This window comes from Podarcis erhardii (assembly GCF_964252035.2).
Source record: "Podarcis erhardii genome assembly, chromosome: 12".
Taxonomy (NCBI): Eukaryota; Metazoa; Chordata; class Lepidosauria; order Squamata; family Lacertidae; genus Podarcis; species Podarcis erhardii.
In genome coordinates this window covers 35303904-35326649 of record NC_138513.1, presented here as the reverse complement: position 1 = coordinate 35326649, position 22746 = coordinate 35303904, and the positions used below count along the sequence as shown (strand labels likewise).

Below are 22746 nucleotides of genomic sequence, written 5' to 3'. Positions count from 1 at the left end.
TCTTGCTATATTGCTATAAACTTGATCTATTATAACCTTCAGTACTGTACATTAAATGACATTGAAAATTAGATTATTCTGATTATTAGAGAAGTGAAAAAGGTACTAAACATCTGTAAGCCTCATAATCAATCACTGTATCCTTCCGAGTGCAATAAAAATCAATCAGGAGCTAGTGCATTTAAATCTAATTTTTTAAGCATGACATTTCCCTCCAAGTTTCTTTCTTTAAATGTCACCCTTTTCTAGTACAATGATTGATTCTATCTCCAGGGACAGCCCGTGAACACGAGCAGTTTCATCTACTCTGTGGAACAGATATTTACCCCCTAAATATAAAAAATAACAGTGAGCACTACATTTTCCTAAGGAAAGAGGTATTAGCACTAATTGTTAGATGCTGAATTATCAGATACAAGTGGTTAAAATACATCCTGGTCATTTTCACTGTCAACATTCTGTGTATTTTTATAGACAACAGATTAATTGATCACAGTGCTGGTTTTCTCCTAGAGAAATAGAGGCAGTCATTCAAAATAAAAGCTTATGTGGATTTTTAAGCAAGAGTGGAATAATTAAGTTAAAGTGAACAATGAGTTGCCATTATTAGGCTGCTATTAGGCAGAAGACACACCCATAATTAAGTTTTCCATTTCAGTTTCTCATCTGTCAAATCAAAAGTTCAAATCAAATAAAAATTTCCATATCAGTTTATGAGTTAGTTAGTTGGGGGTTTTTTAAGTCCTCATGGAAATTCACCAGTGTTAACTGCATATAGGTTTGTATGAAATTCTGCCTGAAATAGTCTGCAATACTATCATTGCTAAGAGGACCCAAATTCAAAATTGTCATCTAAGAGCAAAGTCCCAACGCATAGTCCAGGCATAGGCAAACTCGACCCTCCAGATGTTTTGGGACTACAAGTCCCATCATCCCTGACCACTGGTCCTGTTAGCTAGGGATGATGGGAGTTGTAGTCCCAAAACATCTGGAGGGTTGAGTTTGCCTATGCCTGGCATAGTCCCAACAAAGGCTTGGGCTCTCTTTTATTAAAGTCAATATTCCTGATGCATAGAGATTCACAGTTTTGCCCACCTCACAGGTGAGAACATGGAAACCTCTGCAGATCCAAAATTCTGCCTATCTTTTGGAGCCGCTTGGTTATGGCACAATTCCTTAATGTGGGATGAGCTCTGATATAATTTTGATTGGAAGTGCTCACACACATTAGAATATGCATGATCTTTTCTGCCCGGTCTACAAAAAGAACAACAGCTGCCTTGAAACAACCACCACCACCATTTGGGCTGCAACCCTACACCTGCAAGTTTACCTGGGTGTTAAGTCCCCTTAAACTCCATTTACAGATAGGTAGCCGTGTTGGTCTGCCATAGTCAAAACAAAAAAATTCCTTCCAGTAGCACCTTAAAGACCAACTAAGTCAGTTCTTGGTATGAGCTTTCGTGTGCATGCACACTTCTTCAGATACACTGAAACAGAAGTTTCCAGACCTTTCTATATAGTGAGAAGGTGGGGAGGGGTATTACTCAGAAGGGTGGTAGGAATGGGTGATTGGCAGATAGCTGTGATGAGCCTGTTGACGACTCTTAACGACTGCAATAGGTCTTACAGGAGGAAGCAAGGGGTGAAAAGGTGAAAAATGGCTTTGTCATGTATAATGAGATAAGAATCCTAGGTCTTTGTTCAGGCCAGGTTTTTCCATTGTTTTAAGTTTGGTGATAAGTTGTAATTCAGCAGCTTCTCTTTCCAGTCTATTTCTGAAATTCCTTTGTAGTAAAACAGCTACTTTGAGATCTTGTATAGAATGTCCTGGGAGATTGAAGTGTTCTCCTACTGGTTTCTCTGTCTTGTGATTCCTGATGTCCGATTTATGTCCGTTTATTCTTTGGCGTAAGGTCTGGCCTGTTTGTCCAATATAGAGAGCTGAAGGACACTGTTGGCATTTTATGGCATACACAATGTTAGACGATGAGCAATTAAATAGTCCCGAAATGGTATGTGTGATGTTGTTGGGGCCAGTAATGGTGTTGTCCGGGTGTATGTGGCAGCAAAGTTGGCATCTGGGTTTATTACAGGCTCTGGTGCCAGTGTCTGTGTTAGGTCTGGTTGTAGTATTATTGTGGGTTAGGAGTTGTTTAAGACTGGGTGGCTGTCTGTAGGCAATGAAAGGTCTTCCTCCCAGAGCTTGAGAAAGAGAACTGTCATTGTCCAGGAGAGGTTGTAGATCTCTGATGATGCGTTGTACTGTTTTAACTTGGGAGCTGTATGTGATGACTAGAGGTGTTCTGTTATTTTCTTTTTTGGGTCTGTCTTGCAGCAAGTTCTCTCTGGGTGTCAGTCTGGCTCTGTTGATCTGTTGTCTAACTTCATCTGTTGGGTATTTTAGTTCTAAAAAGGTTTGCTGTAGATCTCTTAGGTGAGAGTCTCTGTCAGTAGAATTGGAACAGATGCGGCTGTAACTCCATTAAACTCCATTAAACTCCATGACGCTTACATCTGAGTAGACATGACGCTTACATCTGAGTAGACATGTATAGGCTTTGGCTGTTAATGTTTCCATTGAGAAATCTGAAAAATCCCAAGTATTTAAACCCTGAGACAGAGGCCACGAGAATGTCATTAGTAAGTTGTTTCATCCTATTCCAGCTGCTCAAATGCCCTTTGGAGCTACCTTCTTGAAGCCAATGCCCTTTGGACCTATGGTTTTGAAATCTGGAACAGCAATTTCCATGGACAGTGGATTACAGGAATAAATAGCCAAATTTGACCTTCCTAGCATACATCACTCAAAGGTTGGTCATCTAAGAATGTATGAATATTACATTAATGCTCCCTAAAAGTCAGGAGAAAGCCTCCTAATTTGGAGAAATGAAGGTTTCCAGAGATCAGCAGATCAGTTTATTGGATTTTTGAAATGAGAAAACATTGATAGTAACTGAGTGCACTGCCTGATATCAACACTGTTGATAAGTAATTTAATTTTACATGCGAAGCCTTGTTTAGGTAGGCTTGGATAAAGTACAGTCATCCCTTGCAAGTCGAACAGCTTAGTTCTCGAACATTTTGGCTCCCTAACATCGCAAACCCGGAAGTGACTGTTCCATTTTGCAAACTATTTTTGGAAATAGAACGTCTGACGGGGCTTCCATGGCTTCTGATTGGCTGCAGGAGCTTCCTGCAGCCAATCAAAAGCTGCGCTTTGGTTTTTGAGCGTTTTGGAAGTCGAAAAGACTTCTGGAACCGATTCCATTTGATTTCCAAGGTACAACAGTATTTCATAACATTTAGCACTGGGATGGATGGAACAGTCTGTTTTTGCTCTATATCAGTTTCATACAAAAGGCTGTTTTGTCCCATTTCCACATTAATTTAAAAAAAAAAAAAAAACCACAGAAATGTTGTTTGAGCAAGTAAAAAGGTAAAGGACCCCTGACAGTTAAGTCCAGTTGCGAACGACTCAGGGGTTGCAGCGCTCATCTCACTTCACTGGCCAAGGGAGCCGATGTTTGTTCACAGACAGTTTTTCCGGGTCATGTGGCCAGCATGACTGAGCCACTTCTGGCGAAACCAGAGCAGTGCACAGAAATGCCGTTTACCTTTCTGCCGGAGCAGTACCTATTAATCTACTTGCACTTTGACGCGCTTTCGAACTGCTAGGCTGCCAGGAGCAGGGACCGAGCAACGGGAGCTCACCCCGTCGCCGGGATTCAAACCACCGACCTTCTGATTGGCAAGCCCTAGGCTCAGTGGTTTAGACCACAGTGCCACCCGCGTCCCTGTTTGAGCAAGTACAGGATTTCAAAATTTGGAGAAATGCATGATCCAAAGAAAGATTATGTTCCAACCCATTCATTAAGTGCAAATCAGAATTCACAGAAATCACATTCCTAATGCAACCTACAATTCTTTTTTAAAAAAATTAAATAAAAGATATTAAACAACAGATGTTCTTATTTCAAACACATCATCCTTATTTCAAACAACTGATGCAAACAGTCAAATAATAGAAAGTGGAGAATTACTCTCATTCCTTGAACTTACAGAAGTGTTGCTTCTGAGAATATCAGAAATACCTTGCCTTCATGAAAAGGAGGCCCATTGCATTCAATAACCAATCGCTTTGTCCTTGAACCTTTCCTGTGCACTTGGAGATGGAGTTACATATAACAGGCTCTGAAGCAATGTGCTGTTTGTGATGTCCATGCAATAAAGAACATGTCATCTCCACTCAAGTTGTTCTTATGAAATGATGCAATGTAATGGCTTAGACTGTGAGCTTTAAACAAGGAAGTTGCTGGTTCAAATTTCATACTACAATTCAGGGGATGCTCTGATGATAGCCACAATCACTCAGTTTTCTGTTTATAATTAACTTAATTATTGTAGTGCATACATGGGGGGTATGCATTTCAAAATGATCACAACAATGCAGAATAATTGTCACTGTGAGCATGAGAATACCGAACATTTTGCAGAGATTCGCTTACTAATTTGATTTGGGCTAATCTGTTTTTCTAAATGTTAATAGTTTGGTTCCCTAAGGACTCATAGTTGAGGATGAATGGAACCTGTGGTCTTCCAAATGTTGGACTATGGTTTCTATTATCCCTGATCATAATCCACAGGGGTGCCAACCTGAATAAAGTATTCAATAATTGTTCACAAGATGCAGTACACACAGTACACACACATTTGAATGGCAATGCCCATCAACTTTTCGGGAAGGCCATCCTCTCAAATATTTTATTTGGGACCTCAGCCCCTAGAAGCTGGCTCCTGTGATTGACCATGGTGGATGTGGCTGATGGGACTTGTAGTGCAACCAAGCGAATGGTTTGACAGACAAAAGATTCAAGGGAAATGAAATGACATTGTTAATTTTAAACATAAAAGGTAAAGGGACCCCTGACCATTAGGTCCAGTCGTGACCAACTCTGGGGTTGCAGTGCTCATCTCGCTTTATTGGCCGAGGGAGCCGGCGTACAGCTTCCGGGTCATGTGGCCAGTATGACTAAGCCGCTTCTGGCGAACCACGGCAGCACACAGAAACGTTGTTTACCTTCCCGCCGGAGCAGTACCTATTTATCTACTTGCACTTTGACGTACTTTCAAACTGCTAGGTTGGAAGGAGCAGAGACCAAACAACGGGAGCTCACCCCGTCGCGGGGATTCGAACCGCCGACCTTCTGATTGGCATTTCCTAGACTCTGTGGTCTAACCCACAGCGCCACCCGCGTCCCAATTTTAAACATAGTGTAAAACAATAGTTTCAGTCAGGATTGTGCATTATAGATCACTACAACTGCTAGGAAGTCCATCTTTCCAAAGGTGGAATGTTTATTAGAAATCCACTTTTTAGCAATCTGAAACTGTGTACACACCATAGATTTAAAGTACAGTGGTACCTCAGGTTATGAATAGTCCTGCTTACGAACACTTTGGGTTACGAACTCTACAAACCCGGAAGTAGGTGTCCCAGGTTGCGAACTTTGCCCCAGGATACGAACACAATCTGCTTCCAGGGCCGTGGGAGGCCTATGTAGGGAATGCGCGCCTCAGGTTAAGAATGCTTCAGGTTAAGAACGGACTTCCAGAACGAATTAAGTTCATAACCCGAGGTACCACTGTACATGTCCCCCCCCCAAAAAAACCCTTGAGAACTGCAGTTTACCCCTAAGAAAGCTACAATTACAAACTACAGCTCTCATATGTATGGTGTGTACAAAGCCTAGATGTTTTCAGTTGTCCCAACCCTAACTTTGCAAATAGCATGCTGTGAATAATGAAGATCTGACCACCTTTATCAATACAGCACATTTTATTTCTTGCACTTGTAAACCAGCTGCTCTAGAAACACCCTTTCATGACATCAACGTTTGTAGAACTTGATAACTTCAACACTCCTACACCAATTTGACTTGGTTCAATAGAAAGAAAAAGATTTTCCTACTTTGTCCTATCCAACATGCAATCTCCAATCTATTATGCTACAATGATATTTTATAATAATTCTTCTCCCATCCCATCTACATCAATGGATACTATTAATGCCTGCAAATATCTGCAGAAACATGCATTCCAGATGAAAATCTTAGCAACCAGATAACAAAATTGCTCTACACCAATGGTTTATGATTTAAAACCTGTTCAAATGTGCTTCCACCAACCAGCTGATTCAGCTGTGATCCTAAGGAATATCTCAAGCCAGTAATTATCAGACTGGTTTAAAAGCTGCAGTTTGCAACATATGGTCCAGACTCTCCAAAATTCTCATTTGATCTACTGATAATCTTCTCACTTCTCACTTTCTGCTATACTGTTTCAAGTGAAATGGTTTTAAGAGTAACAAAGGCTGATCTAATTTACTGATCAAAACAAGTGGCAAAGGAGACAGGGTGGGAGACAGTTGTTTCTGGAAACAATGCATTTTTCAAAAGGAGAGTGGTATATTATTATTTTTTTGGTTGATTTAAATTCAACATTATTACAGAAGATCCTGGATAATTTCAATGGGGAGACTTCTTGCAAACCAGGAAGCTTGTTTCGATAAGGCAAAGAAGCAGCAGTCCACCACAGAGTTAACTCAATAAAACGATGCTTTCTACTTGGATTAACTGACCCAGTTTCCAGACTCCTGCATGGAAAACAAAAGATGAAACTTGGGTATTATACAGAATGGAAAGCAAAGGACAGGGTGTTCCAGCTCACTGAAGGCAGACCCTTTCCCCTCAAGCCTATTGTCTGGTTCCAACAAGTGGCCACTCATTAGATGATGGTGGTGGCCCACAAGGAGGCCTGAGCTGGTTGTAATTTACATCACAAACGACTGCACATGGTATGGTATAATTTGGCAGAGCTGCTGATCTCAACTCTCAGAGAAGAAGAATGCATGGCTGATGATCCTGCTCTCTCAGGGCAAAACCACTCAAGCTGATAGTACAAGTTTCACCAGGGAAGTCTTGGGGATGCAGCTTGTCCATACTCCATAAAAAGGAACTTTTAATCAGAATTAAAGAGATCAGAAACAGGCCGTGGAATTTGGCAGATCTTTCTGTTCTCCAGAACGCAAGCATGCTCAGTACGGAGGCAAATGGTGCAACTCTTGCTTTTGCACACCATTCCACATGTTTTGGAATCCCATGAAGCACTTACCTAGTCAATATGCATTATTTGTCCAGGCTGTCATTTTAATACAACCCTAATGATTATTCCTCCCTCTGCTTTGAACTGGATATACAGACACAACAGGAACACTTGTAATTCCATCCTTAAGACTTCCCCATCTGTGCAGAGTTCAGTATCTAAATTATTTACTTTTACTGTATAACAAATAAATACAGATTTGGCTTTAAAAGAGCAGTGATAAAACACAAGTAAATGATTTTATTATTTTTTTGCACCCTTGGGGTCCCCCACCCCACACAGTTAGGATATAGTTCTGCACACCAATGAAACTACTAGCTAAAGTGCTGGGCTTGGCCAATTAAGGCTGCAGTTCTAACCCCACTTACTTGGCAGTATGCCCCCATTTAATTCAATAGGACTTGAATAAGCCTAGCTAGCATTGCCCTGTAAGTGGTTGTGGACTTTTCTCAAGTTCAATTTTCCGTCTGCAAAATGGAAATAGTAGGAACCTACCCTGCAAGGTTACCAAAAGAATGAATAACAATTGTAAACAGGTTGCGGGTTGAAAGTGATGTGTGCATGATCTCTACAGCCAGCAAAGCTAAGTCTCTTGACATTCTTATTTTAGTTTGTATCCATCAATATTCCATGTATTTTAGAAATCATTAATTACTGGTTTCATTGGCTTAATAATTATTCAGATCTGCTTTCTCGATTTACAGGTCTCATGAAAAAATATTGATAGCCCATTACTAAAAAAATTAGTAACCCAAAATTCCAAATTAAGAATATGCATGTTGGACCCTAATTACATTTGTTAAGCTAACTCACTGGATGAATAAGGGGGGGGGGGAGAGAAAGGCTGTAAAGAAGCATAGCTCAGATAAATTCTTAAAATATTACAGTAAAGACCCTGTTCTAGGAGCAATGAATTAGACAAAAGTAATGACTAATTAGAATTGAAGTTTTTATTGTGAGTTAATTTGATGCAAAGTTTTTCAAATTAAATGGTTGCAGGAAGTAAGGATCATTATTTTTAATGAAGATTTACAATAAGAATTCTAAATGGATATGTGTGATTAAGAAGAAATGATTATAATTTAGTAGTTCTGTAATAGAGAAATGGGACGAAAATAAATATCTAAGTCTGAAGCAGAAATTTATGAAAGAAAGGAGCCTCTTGGCAGTGCCCTTGCTATGCAAAACCTGGATCAAGAAAACATTCAGGGAGAAATTTCCAGTGAACATTACCCAACTTTGGAATTCACTTCCATCCAGAGGTTGTAAAAACTTTGAGGTTAGATGCACAGTAACATTTGGGGGAAGAAGCAAACATTTTGTAGATTGGACTGAGCTGGGGATGAGGAATACTTAGAAACATAGAATTTGTAGAGTTGGAACGGACCACGGGGGTCATCTAGTCCAACCCCCTGAAATGAGGGATTATTTTGCCCAACATGGGGCTCAAACCTATGATCCTGAGATCAAGAGTCTCATGCTCTATCAATTGAGCTTGCTCAGCTGTCAGTCCACTGGCTTTAAAAAAGTATTTTAGGGGCTTCCGGTTCTGCTCCACGTTAATGGAGGCAGCCTCCACGACAGCGGGAGATCATAGGCCAAGAAAAAACAAGGATGACTGAGGGTTTATCATCCTTGCAAATTCCTTCCAGGGACAGGGGGAATGGGCTTCACTTGCAGTTCATCTTGGTACCTGGTTCTTGCTCCAGCATGGATGGGGGGGGGGGCGCAGGGAGGCGCTGAGTACAAAAGCACTGAGTACAAAAGCCTGGCGAAAACCCTCCAACGCCGCCGTTAAGAAGCGTAATTAATTAATTAGAGCATAATTGGACTAAAGTACAGAACTTTAAGGTTTGGAATTTGAGATGAGACTTCATTTGGTGCAAAAGACAGTTGGGGGGGGAGCCTACAGTTTATTTATTTAAAGTTTTCTTCTCTACATTTATGATTTGGCAACCCTCCTCTGAATGTTAGTTCAAATTATATTTGTACAAGTGAAGACGGAAGAAATTGGATTATAAATATGGAATATAACATCAAATGGAACTGTGTGTAAAAAAAAATAATGGAAAAGGGGAGGGAAGCTCTTTTTTGCAAAAGGTTTACGATGGGAACTTGGAGCTGACTCTTCCCCATCCTTTATTATCTACGAACTGAATAACACTAAGCGAACTAACACTAAGAGAACATGGATTTTAATTTAATTGGAAGGATAATTCCTTATATATCTTCAGTTGGAAGGAAGGATGAAAGAAGTCTGTGAACTGCCAAGGAACTGATAAGGTTCCTTACTGAGTCATCTGCAGTTCGACAGACCGCTCCTCTTCCCAGGTTGAGAGGTAAAATGTTGATAACAGGTAATATTTACTGGGACAGAGTGACTTTTGCAGCTGTTGTTAAAAGTTCTTGGTGCAAAACAACGAAGCATGGGGCAGAGCGATGGAGAAATTTGAGGAACAACAATGGGATATCAGCTCCGCCCAAAGCATGACGGATAACAGCAACAACCAAGGAAAGAAAGACATAACATCTTACAAGGAGGAACATCTTACAGGATGTTACATAACATCTTATAGGAAGAAACACCAAGGACGGAATATTTGACACACACAGGAAGAACAAGGACATAGTTTGAGTTCCTCACTTGAAATTTTATAAATCATTTAATGTGTCAACACGAATAGAAGTTATGAATACTGCAGTTGTTATAAGAGGAATTATGATTATGACCAGAATGTAACTGAAACTATTAAGATTTTGGAACACAGAAATAAAGAAAATCATCAAATCTAGCAAGCGGGGCCCCATTTTAACTAAATTATATAATTTGGTACTTGGATGACTGGTATTAATAACTGTATTATAAATTGATATTGTTATAATGAGGTTAATATCTGACTGAAATTGAAAACTAATAAAATTTTATTTTTTTAAAAAGCATTTTAGATCCTTTATAAACTAAACAGAGTTCATATGTTTCTTATTTTACTTGCCCTGCTCCTTTGGAGACAAGCTCAGCTAAAAAGTCCGAATCCAGTCAGGAATTAACAGGGAATCCTGGTTAATTAACTTTAATAGGTCTACTCTGGGTAGGACTAACAGAAAAACCCTCAGTCTCATTTCCGCCCCCCTTGGTAAATAGGAGACCAAATGCAGATATAGAGAAAAGTAATACCCAACTTACTGAAAGCCCCACAAAAATACATTTAGATCAGTTAATATATCATTGGTTCCTAAAGGGTATCCCTGAGGAAGAGTCACTCTAAATCATTTAGCAAAACTTGAAGCAGATCACTCCACTCATTAAAGCTGTTGAAGCAGTTGGGGGGGGGGGACAGCCCTGCAAAAACTTCCCCAGAGAGAATATAAGCGTTCAGATTATCTTTGAACTCCAGAACTACCCTGCGAAAACCTCAAATTCTTAAAAGAAGCATGCAGTACAGAGAAGCTCCTTGAAGTTGTATTGAGTTTTCCAACGAGTTTTTCCATTAACATTTTATTTGCTTGGAGCAGTGGTTAAGAAATGAAGTAAAGAGGGGGAAAGTAGGTCAGTGTGCTTCTCTTTGCATGTCTTCCTGACGCCATTAAAAGTGCCTGTCAGATGACTAGCCAAGCCTGTAATCCACAGTAAAAGCATGTTTGCATTCAGCTGCACTTTCTGCCAGGGGACACGCGGAATCCCATTTAGCTCCAACTCCCAAATTTAGGCATGTGTCTTGAAAACGCAAAGAATCTCTTCACTGTGGATATATCCAAGCCAAGTCTGCAATGTGCCTGCAATAGGCAACCCGTTACAGATTTGGGACAGCTAGAATCCTAGAGATAATGAAACAATTTTCCAGCCTTTGGCACTGCCTGTAGGACCGAACAGTACAGCTTTTAAAAGTCAGTTTCAGAATCTTCACTAATAGACTTTTCACTAGAACTAGGACGAAAATCTTTTTTTTAAAAAAAAGCCTATGCTATTTTTCTGCAACACACATAAATGATTCCACTGGAAAGAGCTGGGATAAGAGGAGAAATAGGATAACAGTTTGAACCCCGTAATCTGGAATCTCCTCCAAACCTGTGCCAAAGTTTTGCAGGTTTTTTTGCAGCGAAAACTCACGTTTTGCAGTGCACCACAAACCGAGTAATTGATACATCAAACACAGGGTTTGTACTTAATCCAAAAATTTGGGATCCTCTAGTTAATAGGACCGAAACATTTCACTGCAGAGATCCCTGTAAGTTTTCTCCTGTTACCTGCAGCACTTAAACTGCAATCCTATACATACGTACCTGGGAGTAAGCCCCACTGAACTCATGGATGTACTGAACTCATGGATATATAATTGCCATGGATATACACACATAGACCATTCGTCTAAAATCCTAAATATAGGGATTATAATTCACTTATAACAGATATTTTTAAGAGTTGCCTTTCCACTGCTCGCATTCTACTTCCTGTTTTGTTTGTTTCCACCTAAGCAACACATACCCAGGTTTTGTATCAAATACGGAACATTTCAGAGGAAAGAACTGCCAAATGAGATCTAAAAAAATGCAGTTCAAGAGAGTGAAGACACTTCAATCGGATGTTATTTTTAGAGCCAAGCCGTAAGGTTAGCATCTTGGCATGAAGCCAAAGGAGCTGAAACATGGCAGAGAGCCACCGCAGTAAGCTGGCTTGTCAAGAACGCAGCTTTCGATAATCCGCTCCACAAAAATATGTACGCTGTACTGTTACTGAAATAAGCACAATCACTTATATATGTAAGATGTATAAATGCACATTGCCCTGAAAAGGTGGTGTTCAAAATTCTGTAGAAAATCCCCCAACCATCAGACTTAAAATTATACCTCAAAATTATCAGTAGCAATCAATACATAGCTATTAATAATACAGTGGTACCTCGGGTTACATATACTTCAGGTTACATACGCTTCAGATTACAGACTCCGCTAACCCAGAAATAGTACCTCGGGTTAAGAACTTTGCTTCAGGATGAGAACAGAAATCATGCTCTGGCGGCGCGGCAGCAGTAGGCCCCATTAGCTAAAGTGGTGCTTCAGGTTAAGAACAGTTTCAGGTTAAGAACGGATCTCCGGAACGAATTAAGTACTTAACCTGAGGTACCACTGTAGTGTAGCCAGAATGCCTTAAACAGTTCTCTAAAATCAACAATTATGGAACTATACACATTTCTTAAGAGGAAAGGAATTTCATGAACACAAGGGCACCACCGTGAAAATTGTTCCTGGCATTTCTCATTGATAAGCTAGAAAGCAGGTCCACAAAACAGGTCATATTGCCACAGGTAGGCCTTCAGATAACCTGGTCCCAAACCAGTTAGGGCTATAAACACCAAAACCAAACCTTTAAATTGCATCCAGAAACAAACTGGCAGCCCGTGTAACCAGTACAGAATCTGTGCAATGTGGTCCTGTCATCAGGAACCCACAAGTGTTCTTGCTGATGTTTCCAGACAGTCTCCAAAGGCAGCCTCATGTAGAGCGCATTGCAGTAACCCAGCACATTCTGAATGAAACCAGAACATGTGTCACTGAAAAGGTCTGCTTGCAAAGCACTGAGCTGCACCTCTTTCTCTAAAAAATATTAAATGTGGACCTTCCTATTGCTTAGTCAAACTGAAGCAACAACATATGACCTGGAAGAAAACGAGAGCTGGGATGCTAGTGTAACGATTCTTGAAATTTAATAGTAATAGAAGTGGAACTGATGATGATGGTTATACTTAATGATATCCCATTAACTCAAGGTAGAACTCAAGGTAGCTTACAGATTAAAAATAGAAAAACACAGGCAAAATTGGGGGGGGGGGAGCTAAAAACAAAAAAGATAATCCTTAAAAAGTAAGTAAACACTTACAATATATAAAAAGATCTACTAAAAATACAGATTAAAACAACAATAAAAGCACCAGAGCACTAGCCAGCTCCTTAAAAATATATAGCTTAACCAAAATACAGGATGGCTGGCAAGGAAAGAAGGATTTCCAAATGAAAAGCAAACCAGAGAAGAAGTGGGCATAATTTTGACAAAAACGGATGCTGCAGAAGAAGAGCAGTGAAAGGCTCACCACAGATGTTATACCTCAGAGAATAAGGCTTAGCGCAACTTCCAGCTGAGGACATGTAATCAATCTTTGTACGAGCTTATTAGTTGCATCTCCCTTATGTTACTCTACTCCAACAAAGAAAACGAAAAGGCACACACAAAATGAGAGGCATCAGTAGGACGATTCAACTAAAAAGCGCTAAAGCTCATGTTTCTGCTACGATGAGTCTCACGGCTGTGTGTTGGAAATGAAAAATCAATGTCAGAAACTAGAAATAATTCCATTCCCCTGCCCCACAAAGCCTGGAAAACTGAAAGGAGCTATTCCAGAACTAACCTAACCCCCTTCTCTCAGTAGCAATCGTATATTTTTCATCCTCTTTCAGAATCCTCAAGTAGTCGCTCCACTAGAGTACTTGAGGGGATCCATGTTCCACTGGGACAAACACCCTGCTCCCCACACTCTGGACTGTGCAGCAGTAATTCAGAAACATCGCTCCTTCCTTCTTGATCCTGCTATCCTGTTTCCAGGAGCATTAAGATTTGTCTCTGGGTTTCCTCCCCCGCCTTTCCCCAACTTTATTCTTTAGCAATTCTGAAAAGATGCTAGTCACAAGGCTCAGCAGGAGGGAGAAATTACCATTTTCTACACTTGCCCACTTCTGAACATAGCCCCATTGAGTTCAAGAGAATTTACTATTGGTAAGCATGTTCAGGATTGCAGCCTTAATGTGGGGTTTATGTTGCTGTCATAATGGGCTCAACCTCCCACCATTCCCACCCCCTAATATATATATATATGCAGAGAGATGTATCAGAGTGGTACCCCATCAGATGTATGCAATGCCCTCTTGCCCCTTGACAAGACCCTCCTACGGCTTGGAGTGCACTGCAACACTTCCTGCCATTCACAGTGGAAGAAGGTCATCTTCTACATCTACAGGCCTTCTTCGGTATGGGGTGATCAGGTAGAGGACAGCAGAGTTTTCCTTCCCGAAGTACAATGTGAAGGCATGTGGTGACCCTTCCTTTGTTGAAAGGTCAACAGGTCCGGGTACACTCAGTCCCTGGGAAATTGTGTGCATGCCACATTGAGCCCCATTATGATGGGGGGGGGCGGTGGAATATAAACACAAGAAAATAAATTAATTAATAAACCACATGGGGTGCAGCTACCCCTGCAACTAAGCAAGATGCTCAAACCCCTTTGGTTGTTTCTTTCGGCAGGATTATTCAATTGTCTAGAATGCTTTTCTGAAACCAAACGAGTTGCAAATGAACCCGCAAGCTATTAGTTCGCTGTACACGGCATGGGAGGGAAAGATCATTAGATGAGTTTGGTGCCGTTGTTGCTATTACATAACCATCTCAGCAGAACATGGGTTTCATTTTGGTATTAATAATTTACTGGCGTAGTTGCTTTGAAACCTTAAAACTGACAGATGGAAGGCAAAGCGAAACTGGGAAGATGAGAGAGAGAGAGAGAGAGAGAGAGAGAGAGAGAGAGAGAGAGAGTGTGTGTCTTGCAGGTAAGAGAAATAAAGCTACCTGCTTACAGAAGGTTATTAAACACTACCCTTAGAGGAGCAAAGATGCTTAATCACGGGGGGGGGGGGGAAATGCACAGATATATTTTAATTTGGTCTAAACTAGGCCTGGCTGACGTATCAATACAACATACAGGGCCAATTTGAGGGCCAGAGTGCAATGGTGCCTTCAACCAGCTGTACATCGCAGGTGGGGTTTGCCTGCGCCTTACTTTCTCCACTGCCTTCTTCCTCCCTTTGCCGGGCACTGGTAGGAGTGGTGGTTTCACCCTGAGGGGCCGAGGCCAATGCAGCTTGTTCCTCCCTCCACTTTTCAACATTGCGATGTTTGGCTGGTCATAACACTGAGATGTTGAAAAGTTGATCTCGTCCAGCCCTAGCCTATACCATGCTTTTATCTATCAACCTTTACTGTTTTGGGGGGACAGGGGGCGGGCAGGTGTGGCGGATTCCCTGGTCCTGAATGGGGTAACCGTGCCCCTGAAGGACCAGGTGTGCAGCCTGGGAGTCATTTTGGACTCACAGCTGTCCATGGAGGCGCAGGTTAATTCTGTCTCCAGGGCGGCTGTCTACCACCTCCACCTGGTACGCAGGCTAAGAGCCTACCTGCCCGCGGACTGTCTCACCAGAGTGATGCATGCTCTAGTTATCTCCCGCTTGGACTACTGCAATGCGCTCTACGTGGGGCTACCTTTGAAGGTGACCTGGAAACTACAACTAATCCAGAATGCGGCAGCTAGACTGGTGAGTGGGAGTGGCCGCCGGGACCACATAACACCGGTCCTGAGAGATCTGCATTGGCTCCCAGTACGTTTCCAAGCACAAATCAAAGTGTTGGTGCTGACCTTTAAAGCCCTAAACAGCCTCGGTCCTGTATACCTGAAGGAGCGTCTCCACCCCCAAAGTTCAGCCTGGACACTGAGATCCAGTGCTGAGGGCCTTCTGGTGGTTCCCTCATTGCGAGAAGTGAGGTTATGTGGAACCAGACAGAGGGCCTTCTCGGTAGTGGCGCCCACCCTGTGGAACACCCTCCCTTCAGATGTGAAGGAAATAAGCAGTTATCCTATCTTCAAAAGACATCTGAAGGCAGCCCTGTTCAGGGAAGTTTTTAATATTTAATGCTGTATTGTTTTTAACACTTGATTGGGAGACGCCCAGAGTGGCTGGGGAAACTCAGCCAGATGGGCGGGGTATAAATAATAAATTATTATTATTATTATTATTATTATTATTATTATTACCTTCGAATTATATAGGACAAGTGTCCCTAACCTGGTGCTTTGATCTGTAACTTCCATCAGGAGTGTATCTAGAAAAGGTAAAAGGAAAGAAAATGGCCATCCCACCTGAAGGCACACAAGTACAGTCCTGGTGCAATGTCCTGGTGCAATGTGGCTGCCTCTTCTCTTAGCATAATACAGCGCCTGCCTCAATCTGGACTTGAGGACTGGACACTAATCCAAAGAGAAAAATTCAAATCTGCATCTGCCATCAGTCTTGGCTCATTAGCTCTGCAGAGCATGGGGGGGGGGGAGAACCCCTACAGTAAAAAGGGCCATAAAATCCCTGGATACGTTCAAAGAGAATAATTATTCCGCTACAAATCTCTGAATTAATTGCAGCTCATCATTTACCTATTTGAAAGTAAACCGCTAGTTAGTGAAAGAAACAGGGTTTGCTGCTCTTCACAACCACATTATACTCATGGATGCCTTTAAATTCCTATCCATGGCAGGGACTGGCAGGAGGAGGCGGGTACAGTATTTACGAACGCAGCTGCTCTCCACTGAAACCGACTAAAAGGGCAGCCTCTGGCTGCAAGGCTGCGAGTATCTTCTCCGTAAAACATACAGAGAACCCAAACAGTAATGGATACGCAGACAAGTTTGCACAGCTCTGGTTGGGCGTTCATTCATTCCCTGCCCTTAGGAGCAGGCATTTGGGTTGCTATTAATGTTGTCCACCATGATTAACTTGCCCATTGGGGGCTGGTTCAGCAACATAGGCTTGTTTCCCTGCAGAGCCTTGGGAACATCTTCTTGTCCTTTGTTTGTGGCACTCATGTTGTACGGGGAAATGCGCTTGCAGCCAATCAAGCACTTTGTGAACAGAACGGCAGGAAGGGGAGGGAGACATCATGCACGCGCACACAGACAGCTGAAGTGGCTTTTGTAGAAACGCTTTCCTAAGGGAATAACCAAAAACAGTGGGCGGTATTTAACTAGGTTTTACACAGAGTAGGCCTACTGAAATTCATGGGCTGAACTGAAGTCACGTTCATTAATTATAGTGGGTCTATTATGACTAAAACTTAAGTTTGATACCACTCAATTCATTCAGGAACGCTAGTTTTTTAAAACTGCTCGTTAGGAACACTTTGCAAATGACTAATTTCTCATGCAGGCATTACTTTCATGTTTTTAATATCTTATCTGTGGCCTCCTTCAGTGGGTAGGATGTTTTAATCCTGCCTTTTAAAAATAAGATTGTCTTTTAGATATTTGTTTTTCTTTTGCATAGGTGTAAAAAAATTATCATCATCATCATCACATATCGCAAGTCACTTTGAGTTGCCTTGGTAAAAAAAGCAGCCAATTAAATTTAGTAAATAAAAAACGAATAAACAAAAATAACATCACAGTAACCTCGTACTGTGTTTCATAGTAATGTTGCATTACCCTTATTTGCACCCAGAAGATATCAATGGCTGCACTTTTATTACTCTGCTTCCCTGCCAACTCTTGTAACTGAAAAATTATCAACTAAATATTTTATGTGGACTCCAAGTTGACACCCACCATCCAAAATTCTGCTATGAGACAGCTAGAGTTCAAAAAGTAATTTACACAGGCAACGGCTGTATTCCTCCCTCTACTACAGCATTGTTTTTCAACGCAGGTGCACGGAATATCTTGTTACACACTCTGGGCATCTTGCTTTTCAGATTCCTTCTGATTCTGGCGCTTGTAAATACAGGACAAGAGTTTAAGACCTGCTTTGCTTTCGCATCTAAGTTTGCAGCGCTGTATTCTAACTGAGGAGTTTCACACAACTGAAGAAACACAGATGCTTAAGATTAGTTTAGCGGTGTACATTACAGCCCGGTTAGAAATCTCACCTCTTAAGACTCAAGCACAGAAAAAATACAAACTCAGCAATATGCACCTTGCAATGCACCTTACGATCAAAATGTTCTGTAGCTGACCCACTATGAGGTCAGAGGTGGCTTTAGTAGGGTGTGATTGGTGCCGTCACACTGGGTGCCGAGCTGCAGGGGGCACCAAAGCAAAGCTGTAGAATGTGGCATGAGAAGTGGGGTGCTGAATTTTAGTGTTGTACAGGGTGCCACTGGTGAGGTATATAAAAGGTAAAAGCCTGGCTTTAAGGATTATTGCACTCATGTCCTCCTGCCTGTGGGCTTCTGATGGGCTGACTACTTTCAGAACAGAACGCCTGGCTAGAAGGGCTTTTGGTTTGATCCAGCTGAGATTTTCTTATGTTCTGATGGCATTTTCTGACATTCACAAGCTGTGAAAGGCTGCAACATGTCCTCAGCCCCTAATAAGACTGCTCCTTTTCAGGGTTGCAGCTAGACAATGCCAGGATGTTTAAGTCGCTCCGCACTGTCCGTCAATTCACTGTTTTTCTTTTCCATCTGATGTGCAACATGTCATGGCTCTTAGAAGTTATTGTATATACTCGCTCTTCATTGGGCAGAGGAGCCCACCACAATTTTTAAGCTTTTTTTTGGGGGGGGGACTTTGGCACTTCTGCGTATCTTGGAAATCATGCAAGAATGCTGATATCTTCCCTCTTTTCCTCCCCTCCCACCTCAGAGGCCCTCTTCTGGCTCTAATTCAGTTGGCATGTAGGCACTGAATTTCCTGTTAGAAATTCCCTGCTAGCTGTGTACATATCTACAGGTACTACTGCAATGTCATGCAGCATGGAACTTAGGCAAGAAAAGGCCATCTCACTGTATTCTCTCAACTTTATTCCATGGCACCGTCAAAGGTTATTTGGACAAACATTTCATGACTCTCTCCATAGGAGTCAACGCCTAGGGGCTGTGGGGCCTTCAGCCCCTATAATAAAATATTTGAGGGAGCCGGGCCCCCACAAAATTGATTGGCATTCCCATTCAAATGGTGTGTGCACACAGCATCATGTGATCGATTATGCAGGGCAGGGCTTACCTGCCCCCCCAATATTTTATTTAAGTTGGCACCCCTGACTCTCTCCATCCCACCTTTTGTCCTGACACTTGTATGTCAGTATTTATTTTTACTTCTGACTCTTCACATGTCTGCTTGCTCACTGGTCTTTGCTAACAGGCACCTTCTTCTGTTCTAATTTTGCATGGGCTCAGTTATTTCATCATTTGAGAGCTCTCTTTTCAACCTTCTCTTCAATCTGCATGTTTATCATCAACATATTTCTCTCTCACAGATGAACATGTAACACTGAACTTCCGGATTGTGTGTGTGTATGTACACAAAGAAATATATTTTTCTTACGAGCTCATCCACAGAAAAAAATATATACCAGGCTGCTTGGTCATAATGCAAGTGCTAAGCTAGATGTACAGGAAGCAGTCCCCGCAAACAGTGAGGTGTGGGAGACTTGTACATGATTCATTCATGCGGGCTGCACAACACATGGGAGCCCTACTATGATCCTGCTGTTTGGATTGGGAACAGAGTTGCTGTGTAGTTTTGCAGGGATTTGACACAACCATTTAAGGGCTCCAACCAGGTAAAAAAAAAAGGTAAAGGACCCCTAGACAGTTAAAGGCGACTCTGGAGTTGCGGCGCTCATCTCGTTTTCAGGCCGAGGGAGCCAGCGTTTGTCCACAGACAGCTTTATGGGTCATGTGGCCGCTTCTGGCGCAACGGAACACTGTGATGGAAACCAGAGCGCACAGAAGTACCGTTTACCTTCCCGCCACAGCAGTACCTATTTATCTACTGGCACTGGCGTGCTTTCAAACTGCTAGGCTGGCAAGGAGCTGGGACAGAGCAATGGGAGCTCACCCCATTGCGGGGATTCAAACTGCCAACCTTCTGATCAGCAAGCCCAAGAGACTCAGTGGTTTAGACAAATCCCCATGTAGACATGTGCTATATGATGTTAAAAAGGCCCTTTTTTCCATTTTTTTAAGGAAGAGATATTCAAAGTAGCATCCACACTAATTTCTGACCCCAATATGTCTGATTAGGAAGCCACATCCCCATGACCGCCACTGTAATCCAAATATATAGATATAGATAAGTAAAATGAGACAATTTCTACAAGCAACTCACATTCTTTGGACATTCCCACTTCAAAGCACTTCTGTAGTCTGCAGTACTGGCAGCGGTTCCTAGTGACTTTATTAATAACACAGTTCTTATCTCGGTGACATGTATAAACCATGTTCTTCTGAATGCTCCTGCGGAAAAAACCCTGCAATCAAGCAGAAGGAAAGAAAGGAATGAAATGAAACCTCTCATCATGTTGAAAGTTACTCTGCGAAGTGACTGAAATGCATGCAACACTATGACTAGGTTTGATAACCTTCAAGGCTTTATGAAATATTCAGCATCTAATATGATGACTTCACAACATGGTAAATACCGTTTAATCAAAAATAAACAATGCTATTTCCCAGTAGGGGGAATGTAGATCAGTACACAGAGCAAGGATTCAGAAAATAGAAGAAAAAAGAAAGGTTCGTATATTGTGTGTCTTTTTTTTGGGGGGGGGGGCATTCTGCAAGAGCTTAGTAGAGAAACAACAAAAATCGCCCCCTCCATCAGGAAGATAGCTTGTGGCACAACCCAGGACCTCTGCATTAGTGCTAAACTAAAAGTACATTGCATGAATTTCCATTTTGTTGACACCTCCAGGCGACCAGCCATTGATTCACATGGCGGCAGCATCACCTAGGTTATTTCAATGCCACCTGGCTGAATGTATGAACCAGGGCAAATCTTGTTTGTTTGCTTGCAGACATTTGGATACCAGCAACATAAAGAGGAAGGAAAAAAAACCACATCATGGTGGTGAACAGAAGAAAACAAACAATAAATTCACACTCATAAATAAGTACAAAATACATAAGTACAAAGTACAAAACCCAAAACAAATTACTCCTGAAAGAAAGCCTGGATGAACTGGTGAGTTTTAACCGGGTGCTGAAATGCTAATACTTTAAGTGCCTGCCTTATGTTCATTGGGAGCAAATCCCAAAGGGAAGGTGCCAATACACTCATATCTGAGTGGACATAAAACGAAGCCTCGAAGTGTACGACTCTATTAAGAGCATCTCTCCTGAGGATCGAAGCGACCAGGCAGAGGTATACAGGGAAAGACATTCCCAGAGATAATCTGGTTGCAAGGCTTTATATGTCAATCGCAGAACATTAACGTTATAACACCCTAGTTAGTTTATTTTATTGTTTTAAGAAATAGAAAGACCCAGTTCTGAATTCAGCAATAAACTTTGTAAACAATGGATTCTCTCGACTGGCAAACGAAGCAAGACAGTTAACTGCAATAGGATGCCTGCCTGTATTTAAATTATGGAGCCACACAGTGGCCTTTTACTTTCATAACGCCACGTATTTTTAAAACCAGAAAGGGGAACTATTTGATCACAGCAAAGATGAAGAGGCAGCTGACAGTTAGTTCAACCGAAGTGCAATGGCTATGGACTAAGGAATGAAAGCCATGTGACAGGTCTGAACCCACAGCAAAAATTTCAGAGTGAAATACCTGTTGTGCAAAGCCGTGGAGGCAGGGAGAAGAGATCACATTTTGGGGGGACATAAACAATACAACATCATCTCAGTGCTGGCACCTTCCTAATTTTAGGGATTAGTTTGGCCATTAAGGATCCCAAAATGATTGTTTTCAGAGTGTGTGTTTTCAGAGACTTCCGGGTTGGCGCCATCGCCGAATGGCGGGCTCCCTCCGTGCTCCGGAGGGAGCCGGCTCGGCAGGGGCTGGGTTCTACCGCGCCGGCGACGCGGGGACCCGCAAAAACCATGGGCACGGAGCCCCATGGACATGGTGACTTGGCTGGCACCTTTGAGCCCCCCCCGGCCCGCGAAAGAGCCTTTTTAAAGGCTTCGGAGCGGGCGCCTGGGGGGGTGGTGGTGCTTTGAGTCCGCCGCTTCCCCTGCCGAGCGAAGCCGCATGCCATTCGGTGGAGAGCGCTGGCTTCTTCCATTGAAAATCTGGATCCAAAAGAACAACCCGTGAGTAATTGGAATATGGATTAAAAAGAGGGATAAATTTTTAAAATCCGGAGCGAGCGGGGGGGGTATAAAAAGGAAGTCATCCCCCCCCCCAATTGTAGAAGAGCCAAAACAAAGGACTTAACAACTAAGATCGAGAGTGACCTTATCTTGATGAATTAGTGACTTTGCGAGGGAAAAATATAAGATTGAGCTGGAGGAGAAAAGTGGAATTTGAACTAAAAAGCAACCACCACCCCCGGAATCCCGGGAGCGACCGGTGAAAATGCCTGGGGAAGAGAAACGGAGGTTTTGACAGCTGTCAAAGAGCTGTCAAAACGGAAGAACAAAACAGAGACTTTGTTATGAGGACTTTGCCGGTTACATTGGTTATAAATTGGATATAAAATGTTTCAAATAAGGATCAACAAGCTACTTGGTTTGGTGGATGTGATCTGGAAGGGAACTCAGTTACTGAAATCCATCTAGAGGAGCTGAGGGATATTGCAAGTGTTTTTGATGGAAATTTGAACAGTTGAACAGAACTTTTTATCTCCTGGGAAACTGCAGAAATGGAACATTATTTTGTCTACAGAGGTCTACACACTACAGAAAACAATGGATGTAAATGAAAGGGACATGACGCAATGTTTTGCTCCTGAATAACAAACCTCTGCAGAGAAACTAGAAACTTTTGGAAATAGAACATTTCGGCAGAAGAGCAGGGAAAAAGCAAAAAATAAAAAGGAGG

The 22746-nt window shown here is 42.0% G+C and overlaps 1 protein-coding gene across 10 annotated transcripts in view; it reads right to left on the bottom strand.

Moving 5' to 3' along the window:
* RARB (retinoic acid receptor beta) overlaps positions 1–22746 on the bottom strand; it is a 362123-nt gene that overhangs the window by 25391 nt on the left and 313986 nt on the right. For all 10 annotated transcript variants that reach the window (XM_081882235.1, XM_081882236.1, XM_081882234.1 and 7 more), the window contains one exon: positions 20079–20220. In XM_081882235.1, the coding sequence (XP_081738361.1) occupies positions 20079–20220 (142 nt within the window). The remainder of the gene's footprint in view (positions 1–20078; positions 20221–22746) is intronic.